Here is a 10826-nt window from a genome sequence, read left to right as displayed (position 1 = left end):
AGAAAATCTAGCTTAGTTAATGAATTACGGACGATTTCTAGATTATTTTTTTGAGGTGTTTTGAAATGTGAGAGCATAGAAACAAGTGGTTTTCAGTCCAAAATTTGCATTTAGCTGGTGTGGTAGAGAGAAGAGAGAAGGTGGCGTTGTGGTATGTCAATGTCAGGTTCAAAGCTAGTTTTTTTTTTTCGGGGTTCAAAGCTGGTCACTATGAAACATCCGTTCTTTTTTAGACGATCCTTAATTAGTGGTGCAAAGATCACCATCACACTTTTTTTCTTGATTAACTAAACCAAAAGGTGCTCATTATTCCAGCTGTACTACAAAGGAAGAGTCTCTGGCTTTTAACAAGACACATCTCATGCAATATGACCAGCCAGTTAACATCCCCTCAACTTTGGACCTATATAAGGCGCCGGTAGACACACATGGAAACCTCAAACAACACAAAAAGCACACAAAGAGAATATACATGGCAGCGTCACCACTACCGAGATGGGCTCCTACGCCGAGCCCCACCAGGCCACCACAGTCGACGACGTCGTCGAGCACTGCTATGGTTTCATGGCGCGGCTGGTCGGCGTGGCCGTCAAGCCCCATCTTCTTCCCACGTTGTCTCTCTAATTCGGAGCCATGGGAGGCTTCGCCGGCCGATGGGGTAGTGGACAATGTGGAGCCCGGCGTTGCCAGGGTATTTCTGAAGTGGCAGGATCTATCGGTGACGGTCATAAATGGGAGAAAGGGCCATGCTGTGATCCTTGATGGGCTTAGTGGGTACGCGCGCCCTGGCGAAGTGCTGGCTCTCATGGGTCCTTCGGGCTGTGGCAAAACTACTCTACTTGATGCATTGGCTGGTATAACTTTCCTACCTTACAAAAAAACTGATAACTTGAAACGTCCATCTTCTGTAAAGTTACACTCTATCTTTTGTTCAGAAAAACTTATAATATATTTGTAAGATATGAATATTTGTTTTGTATTCCAGCTGTAATTTATTTTTGATTTTGCTAGTATTCTTTGTTTGTAAATAAGTTCTACACATCTAGCTACTTAAACTTGTTGCTATCTTTAGTTTTGTTTGATTTTGCTACTAGGTACTTTATAACTTGTTTGACACAAATATACAGAAAAAAAACCACTAGAAATTTGTACAATAAAATAAATATCAGTATATAGTTCTGCTCTTATCTCATGTTTCTATTAAGTGCATGGCTAAATTTTTCGGCAAAAAAAGTGCATGGCTAACACGCTCCTACTTGGACGGCTGCGCCCCTTGTGTCGACGTAAAAAAAGTGCCAATGTGAAAAAGGGTAATTGATACGGACAACCATAATTTACAGCACGATCGGTTAATTGGTGCAATACGATGCAACCATAAGCTCACCAATGTGAAAATGAGTAATTGATGTGTTGCATCCAAGGTGATGCCACATAGCTCATGGCTCATGCACCAATGTTTTTTTAAGAGTAATCGCACCATCTTCCCGTCTCTGCATCTATATGATATGGACAACCATAATTTCCAGGGTTTAGAAAAAACATATTGTACGAGATTGGTTAATTAATTATCAGCTAATTTCTTGCAGTTGTGGTCTGTGGGTATATACCCTTGCATTTTGTGATATTACTTTAAAATAACATGCCTGCAGACAGATTGCAAAATACATCAACCTTTAGTTTGGTTAGTTCAAATCTAAAGTTACTGGCAAGTTTTTTCTTTTGCACATAATGTTTTATATATGCAAGTATTTTCTGTAAATATAGAAAGATGATCAGATATCCGATGTATAAATGAATATTTCATAGTCCACTTTGAAATAATCGCTTCCTTCCACATTTCTATGCATAAATAGTGTTCAATAAAATTCCGATGTGGGAACCAACCCGGCCTCATGATTGTCGAACGAGAAACACGCTCTCTAGTACTCCTGCTGGATTTCGCTATGTGTCTTCTTCCCATAACATTGTGGGCGCCACTTGTTTCCTCAGCTAAACCATAGTGATTGTGGACAATGTTAATGTTTGGTTTGTCAATACGTTTCTCCTTTACTTATGATCTGCACTACATATACATATGTATATGCTTATAAACAGGACGACTCAGACCTAACATGAAAGGGAGGGGAGACATCTTGATCAATGGTTGCCGTCAGAAGGTTGTATCCGCAACCTCCGTAAGTTCCACATATATATATATGCGCATGCCCGACGTTGATAGAGGTGTAATTAAACTTCGACGTTTGCGTGTAACTCCCTAACAACCTCCGATCACGTGCATGAAATGAAGGCGTATGTGACACAAGAAAATGTGCTGATGGCGACGTTGACGGTGGCGGAGGCGGTGCACTACTCGGCTCAGCTTCAGCTGCCGGACTCCTTGACGCCGGCTGAGAAGCGGTCATGGGCCAACGATGTTATCAGGCAGATGGGACTCGCCACGGTAGCCGGAACTCGGATCGGCGGGCGCGTTTGCAAGGGCATTAGCGGTGGCCAGCGGAAGCGAGTGAGCATCTGCATTGAGCTGCTGGCGTCACCGGCGCTCATCTTCCTTGACGAGCCAACAAGTGGGCTTGATAGTGCCGCGTCGTACCACGTCATGAGCCGCATTGCTGGGATCGCCAGAAGGAATGGGACGACGGTCGTCGCAGCCATCCACCAGCCAAGCACAGAGGTGTTTGAGCTCTTCCATGGCCTCTGCCTGTTGGCCAATGGGAGGGCGGTTTATTTTGGGCCAGCTTCCAAGGCAATAGAGGTACGTGTAGGTTAGTCGGTTAATGTTTTTTATGGTTGGTGACCCTGCGACTAGTGTTAGTATTACTTATGATTTATGAAAACATATCTAGTTCAATGTTGTGAAAGCTTATCTATAAAATATTGGTCCTGGGATTAGTGTTAGTATTACTTATGGTTTGTGAAAGCATATCTAGTGCAATATTGTGGCCTGAATTGCAACATAACCAATGTCCTCAAATGTGTCTGTGGGCGAGTGATAGGCACATGGCACAGTGTTTATATATCCAGTATTACTCAGGACAGAGAAACCAAACCACAAATACAGGGGCGTATAGGCTCTGTTTGGATAAATTCAGCCGCCAGTGAATTGCCCAAAAATTGGTTACTTAAATGGGAGGAGCCCCTGCGTATAGGGCGAGCCAAAAAATCAAACCCAAACCAAACAGATGCCTTCACAGCTGTCAACGCCAAAAAAAAAATAGCCAGGCGGAACCTGTGTGCGATCCAAACAGACCCATAGTAATTGGACCCGAATATCGAGCAAATGTTAGATTTTTAGGCATGACAAATCGAACATTTAGCTGATATTCGGGTCCAATCATGTTCGCCAAGAATGACAAGTTTAGCTGACGAGCATGATAAATCTGTCCCCGCTTTTTTTTGCCAGGAAATCGCCGTGCTTACAAATTAAATTTGCCATATTCACGTCAATATAAATTTCCATGAAAAATGTTCGATTTACCACACCTGAAAATCAGACGTCAGATTTTTAGCATTTCCGTACTAATTTGAGCGCCCCCCACCCCCCTCCGCGTGGAAAAGCAATAAAATTTGGCCCAGAATTTAGGAAAAAAGACATCTCCACTTTTAACCTCCACGACTGTAGTGTGCATAGCTGTTCAGCCTAGCGGCACCACGAGCATTTGAAAAATATCGGGTGGTAAAATCTCGAGATATTTTGGTGGTAAAATCTCAAACTTGACACCTACATGTCTAACAAACTAATTAACACAAAGCAGTACAATTATTAAGAAAGTTGTTTTAGCACACATGACAAGTGCACATACAAAACTAATGAGCTTACGACTTAAAAAACCTAATGAGCTTCATACCAGTCGATTGTTAAATGCAAGTGCAACTTCAGTGTCTCTCTGTAAAATAAATAGCAAACATTTGAAATATTTACTTCTGACTTGAAAGCACGTACAATATTGACTAATGCAATTAAGTACTACAAGTACCACATCAAGAGCGTTGAGAACTCCCATCACATACAGTTTGCTAAACCGTTTGAGACAGAAGCTAGTGGTAACAAAAATATCATCAGAGGTTTTGCAACTGCCTATGATACCCGAATACAACACACAACTATAGTTCCAATCCATCCTTGATTCACTTTTTGGTTGTAGCAAGAACCTGTATACTCTTGCAACCCATAGCTACTTCCAAGTACATCCTGGCATCGAGTTCCGGGTCCACACCTGGATCTCCTTGTCATTCTCGCCATGGCATCATGCTTAAAGGGTTGGACAAAGAATCCACCTCAATAAAAAAATAAACACTTCTTATATGAATATTTCAACATAATGAAAGGCCGAGTCTTTCAATTACTTATAACCTAGACTTTCTAAGTAATTCCAATGTTTGTAGGAGTTCAAACGTGTGCGTATGAGGTAGAATGTCAGCATGCACCGGTAACATCAAAATTGTATACATTTCTCAGATTTGCAATTTAAACATTTTTTGTAGTAAATTTGTTAACTAATGTAAATGATGCTTTTCTATAACCATTACTATATTTTTCTAAAACAACTTTTGCTTGTGAACCATTTATGCACATTTATATTTAAAAAATAGGCATTAGTCTATATTTATAAACGTGTGCACACAGAAGATACTTTCACTTGGATATGTCTGGGGTGTCGCTAGGTTATATTTTTTTCATGAAAGATTATTTCTACAGTGTGTACAAAATCACCCATGCTCATTTGGGTAACTTGTAGTTCTTTGATGCTAATGGCTTCCCATGCCCATTGAGGAGGAATCCTTCTGATCACTTCTTAAGGATGATAAACACGGACTTTGAGGTATGAACATGATCTCTCAAGGCTTTGTGTTTTTGTATGGAGAATTTAACTCGAGTGAAATTGAAAGGTGTATCCATCATGTTCGTGTAGGAAGCCGAGGAAGAATCAACTGTAAATTTGGCACATGCTGCAAAAGTAATCCAGACTCTAGTGGCTTCTTCTGGCTCTCTTGCTATTTTAGGAACTGAAATGGAAGCAAGGAAAACAGTTAAGCAGGTCTCTTCTTTAAATGGACTAAATTGATGCATTGGGTTGAGTTTGTGAGATTATATATGTCTCACTTATATGCTTTTGCGTCTCCATTGTTTTTGTTTCAGGAGGGTGACCGTGTACTTCAACGAAGGCAAGCAACGTTCTGGACCAAATCAATTGTCCTAACCAAAAGATCAATGCTTAACATGCATAGAGACATAGGATATTATTGGTTACGTTTTGTTATCAACATCGCACTTTTTCTAACCATTGGGACCATTTTCTTCAATGTTGGTCACAATTATGCATCAATCCAAGTGAGTAGTCGATTTCTAATCTATAAAATAGAAAGTGAAAATAGTAAGTATCAACAGGTTGACATACTACTCAATTTATGTTGACCATTTTAGGCACGAGCATCTATGCTTATGTTTACATCAACCTTCATGACAATGATGGCAATCGGAAGTTTTCCATCATTTGTCGAGGATATGAAGGTAGGTATCATTATTCTTTCAAAAACAAGTATAATTTTTTTTGTTGATTTCTATTAAATAATAATTTGTAAAATGCAGGTATTTGAGAAAGAGCAGCGGAGTGGACACTATGGGGCCATTGAATTTGTAATAGCCAACACACTTTCATCAACTCCATACTTGGGCCTCATCTCCGTACTACCTGCTGCAATTGCTTATTACCTAACCGGACTTCAAAGAGGAATAGAACACTTCTTCTTCTTTGTTGCCACTCTATGGGCATGCACAATGTTGGTTGAGGGTTTGATGATGATTGTTGCAGCCATTGTACCCGATTTTCTCCTCGGTATAATTACAGGTTCTGGAGTACAAGGGTTACTAATGCTAAACGCTGGTTTCTTCAGGCTTCCAAATGACCTCCCAAAACCAATATGGAAGTACCCAACTTACTACATATCTTACCAAAAGTATACAACTCAAGGATTGTACAAAAATGAATTCTTGGGCTTGGTCTTCCAAGATTTAGGTGTTGTCGGGGGCGCCGACATTAGTGGTCAATATATCCTGAAGAACAACTTACAAGTGGAGTTAGGTTACTCGAAGTGGGCCGATCTTGCGATATTACTTGGAATGGTCATTATATATAGGGTGCTTTTCTTGATCATTATAAAGGTATCAAAAATGGCAAAACCATTCATAAAATGTCTAATAGCAAAAGTGTAATGATACCTTGTCTATGAAGGGTCAAACTAGGTTTTTGTTGTCCTATCATACATGTATGTTGTTTGCCATATTTGTAAGAGACTATTGAGATAATTGTACTCTTATACTTTTATGAGATCTCGAGTAATTTACCATTGTACACATCGAATAATCTATTAGATCGATTACAACTCACAGGGTTTGAAACTCTTTTTGAAATATGTCCTAGAGGAAATTACAAAAGTTGCTACTATTATATTTCATTGTTGATAATTAAGATAACATTGCAATGGTTCTTGAATGTGAGATTTGGGTAAAACCTAGTTGCATCCGTTGAAACATAAATGCCAAACATATCCCTAGTGGGGCCTCTGGACTAGCTAATGTATTATTGATGGTTCCATTTTCTTGACCATGGGCATTATTGATGTAACAAGGGTGCTCATAATAATGAGAACACGTTGTTGTTGTAACAATGGTGTTGGATAGATCCAACTTATGAAATACAATGAGATCAGGTCGTTTGTATGGTATCGGTATTTTCATATATTTTTTTGAAAAGGGGGTTCGTCCCGGCCTCTGCATCAGAAAGATGCATACGACCATATTATTAAAAATTAAAAGGTCCAACATAGGTCTCGGAGTCTCAAACAAAAAGGAACAAATGCTCAAAAAGAGCACGAAAGCAAAAAACAGGACAACCACAACTGGCAGGCAAAATAACATATAGGAAACTAAACACCTATCCTATTATATGACCGCCATCCAAACCGGTTGAAGATAGCCCGTGCTACCGTCTTCCATCGGATAGATCCAGTAACCAAATGCTCCCTGACCTCCGTCTGAGTGAGTAGCGACCACATACGGGTGAGTGTAGTGGCCTGAAGACAACCTGCGGGAAATGAATAGTGTTAACGTTTACTTGCATCCTTAGACCATGAGTCATAGACCCGGATATCGGATGGTTACTTTGGGGTTGCCAAATGTTACTCCGTATCTAGGTGATTTTAAGGTGACTTTTGGGTGCACCAAAAAAGTATGTCGTTGTGTTCTATATGTCAAGATTGGGATTTATCGCTTTGGGGATGAACAGATACGCTCTCGGCCCAGACAGTACTATGGTGTCCAGTATCGGCTGCCCAGATAGTGACTAAGACGTTAGTCACGTGGATACTGGAATACGGAAACAAGTACACCCCGATAACATGGATAACTAGCTATAGTGATGAAGGTGTACATCACTCGGATACCATAAAAGCCTCTCCTCATGTTTTGTGACGTATCATGAGGTAAAATGAATTGTATTCAAAATTGTGTATGGTTTCTAGAACTAAAGAGTTATTTGCAGGTGATGTTCCATTATACAATTCATTTTACCTCATGAGTGATACATCACTCGGATACCATATTCGCCTCTCTAGTAAGTGGCCGCAGAAGACGACCACCCCCTGAGGATCTCTCTCTTTAAATCCACGACGGTTGTTGTTCTGGTGCGCTGGTTCTATGGGGCCCTTGCACGATGACTTCCCGACTGTTTATGACAACATGGTTTGCCTGCTCTGGTGAGGGATGGCGATGACGTTAGCGCATCTTTGCGTTACTCCAGTGATTATAATCGTTGTTAGGTGGTCTACAAACTTGGATGTAACTTTTGTTAATTATGGCGTTCCTTCTAGTATCACGATAGTTAATGAATAGATCGTAGTTTTTTCGTAAAAAGAAAGATTAATAGTTTTTGACAAGAAAATGATTAGTAGTTGTTGACAAAAAGTTAGTCGGTCTCCAAAGTGATGGGATTGCATAATGCCATTGCCAGCAACATGAAGACCCGCTCAACATGGGGCGGTGCTCCGCCTCCTCCACAATCAAGCACATTGCGTAGAATGATTTATACTTTGCGTGCCCAAAACATATAGACCGCAAGATGCGTGCAGCTGAAACAAATGGAGATGGACAGTCTGACTAGAGCATTAGTCATGTTTTGCATATGAGAACAAATGGCACCGCACTATAATCCATGAGCACACATTAGAGACATTACAACCATGCAGTTTTTCAAGGCTCCCACGCCATCATGTTCCCAGCCGCCCGATCATCACTTTCAGACGTTTTCAGCCATCTGATTACCTCTGGATCGCACATATGCTCTCTTCGCCCCGTATGAGCATTGACTGTGCTGGGCTGCTGCTCTGGTGGCTTCCTTAGGGCATCTCTAACGGTAAACCGTAAATTTTCCCCTGCATCCATTCACGGAAAAGGGTGATGAGTCCGCGGACATGGAAGCAGGAGGCCGCCATTCAACCATTGCTGCATATATTTCAAATTCTTTTTCAATAAATCGGATCAAATTCATGCAAATACGACTGGATTTCATATAAACATGATGGATTTCAGACAAACCGGATCTTGAATTGGTGGTGGTGGTGGCTTATCTTTTTTCCCTCCATCGGCATTCGTGAAATGAAAGCGCCCGGAACTTGAATGAGTGAGCTCCAAGGGAGCTCCTATAGGGCGCCTTCTGCGCCCTGGAGCCAACTGGTGTTCACGCACGCACGCACGAGTGGGCGGTGTCCCATCAATGTGCTTCGCTCCAGCAGCACACCCGCAACATTCGCGCGCTCGGCTGTGGACTACTTTCTTTTTGTTATTTTGTGGTGTTGGCCTGGTAGAACAACACAAGACGGTTTTTTCATACTTGTTAAAAAAATTGTGAAATCAAAAAAGGTTTAAGAAAATTATAAAAGAAGTCCATCCACTTGGAGAAAAAAGTATCATCCATTTTGAAGAAAAAATCATGAAATTTGAAAAAAAATCAACAATTGAGAAAAGTTCATTGATTTTGAAAAAAGTTCATTGATATTGATAAAAATGTCCATCAATTTTGAAAAAAATTCAACGAACCGGGAAAAAGTTCACAAATTTGAAAGAAGTTCATCGATTTGAGAAAAATTCACAAATTTGAAATAGTTCACCGCTTTTTGAAAAAATCATTTATTTAGAAAAAGTAGACAAATGTGAAAAATAGTTCATTAATTTTTAAAAGTTCATCAATTCTAAAAAATGTTCACTGAAATAAAAATTGTTCACATTTTTTAAAAAAGTTCATCTATTTTAAAAATGTTCACGGGTTTTGAAAAAAAGTCACGAATTTAAGGAAAATGTAAAAATTGAAAAAAAGAACATGAAAATGGAAAGAAAGAAATAAAAGGCAAAAACCTAGTTAGTAAATAACAACATGTGTTGTGTCCGCGGTGGTTACTGCAGCTAATCTAAAACTAAGAGGTCGTGGCTTTTAATCCCTTAGCCGCCCTCACTATCGTGTTTCTTGCAGTTTAATAGAAGAAATAAAATGCTAAACTGGCCGGCCTAGTACGAAGGGGTGTGTGTGCCTGTTTGCAAAATGAACTATAACGGATGCTTGAAACGCCAAATAGGATATACCGAGCTCCAAAACGCAAAACGGGCAAATCAAACTCAGCTTAGATAGGGAAATTCCTATTTATCGTGCGGGCCGTTGGAAAGCAACTAATCATCGCGATAAAATAGGATATATCCTTCGTAACGTGCAGCTCTTGCGCGTGGAAGCGTTCTTCGCGTATCACTGTGCGACACGATAGTTTTTTGTTTTGTGCACACTTTATCAGGGTTTTTGACCTTTTTTGTGTTTTATTCTTCTGATTTTGCCTTGCTTTCCGTGGGTTTTGGTGGTTTTTTCTGTTTCTTTTTTGCAGAGCACTAAGTATGCTTCTTGAGAAATTGAGAAAGTCACAGATTTGCTTTTACGAGAAGCATAATTTGTGTTTCCGCCAGAAGCATGACCTTTGCTTTCACAAGAATCACCATTATGTTTCTCAAAAAGGGTAAAGCATAGTTGTGCTTCCATAAAAAAATTGAAAAAACAGCCTATGCTTCGGTGAGAAGCACAACCTATGCTTCCCCTGAAAAGGAAAAGTACATCATGTGCTTCTACGAGAAGAACGGTTGTGCTTCTGCCGGAAGCACAACATCGTTTCCGCAAAAGGAAAAGACATAGCATGTGCTTCTATTTTTTTGGAAAATCGCAACCATGCTTCCGGGCTTCGGTTTTTCCTTTCTATCTTTTCAGGCATTCAATGTTTTGTTTTTTTTGTTTTTCTTTGTTTTGGTTGTTTTGGTTTATGTTTATTTCATAAAAAAAGTTCATCAAAATTTATTAACATGAGATGTTATTTGAAGAACTCTTCTAAATCTAGTAGGGAAAATGGTTCGGTGTTTAACATATGGTTCAAGAGATAAAACATCTTGAATAAATGAATCTGCAAAAATAAATAAAACTCTCATGTTACGACAAGTGACGCATGCAGTGCGCCACTTGTCAGCACCTGTGAAGCTGTGGAAGTGACATTTGCAAGGGTAACCCTTAACTAGTGATTTCGGGGTCATTGGGTAGTGAGCAAACACACACCCAATCGATTATCTAGGACACATACTCGGCCGACACATGTATGGTTTTGGGAGACTCCATATTTCGGTTTTGGTAAGGTTCTAGAATATTCCTAGACATGTTTTTCTATTTTTGCAATGTTTTTTATTTTTTATTTTTCATGTTACTTTTTTCTTTTCATGATCATTTGTGAATTATTGGACCATTATTATA

At 39.8% G+C, this 10826-nt stretch overlaps 1 protein-coding gene across 2 annotated transcripts; it reads left to right on the top strand.

Moving 5' to 3' along the window:
* The first annotated feature begins 460 nt into the window (after positions 1-460).
* On the top strand, positions 461-6352 carry LOC119362455 (ABC transporter G family member 11-like). Of its 2 annotated transcripts, none has more exons than XM_037627673.1 (8): positions 461-854; positions 2095-2156; positions 2288-2752; positions 4737-4820; positions 4911-5036; positions 5138-5329; positions 5423-5509; positions 5588-6352. In XM_037627673.1, exons 1-8 carry the CDS (start codon positions 473-475, stop codon positions 6209-6211), a joined length of 2022 nt encoding a protein of 673 aa, XP_037483570.1. In that variant the 5' UTR covers positions 461-472; the 3' UTR covers positions 6212-6352. The 2 variants fall into 2 exon arrangements, with proteins under 2 accessions (XP_037483570.1, XP_037483569.1); XM_037627672.1 differs by having other exon boundaries at positions 2095-2174.
* Positions 6353-10826: the final 4474 nt, after the last annotated feature.

Source organism: Triticum dicoccoides, chromosome 2B (assembly GCF_002162155.2).
Source record: "Triticum dicoccoides isolate Atlit2015 ecotype Zavitan chromosome 2B, WEW_v2.0, whole genome shotgun sequence".
Classification (NCBI taxonomy): domain Eukaryota; kingdom Viridiplantae; phylum Streptophyta; class Magnoliopsida; order Poales; family Poaceae; genus Triticum; species Triticum dicoccoides.
This window is presented reverse-complemented; position numbering and strand designations above follow the sequence as displayed.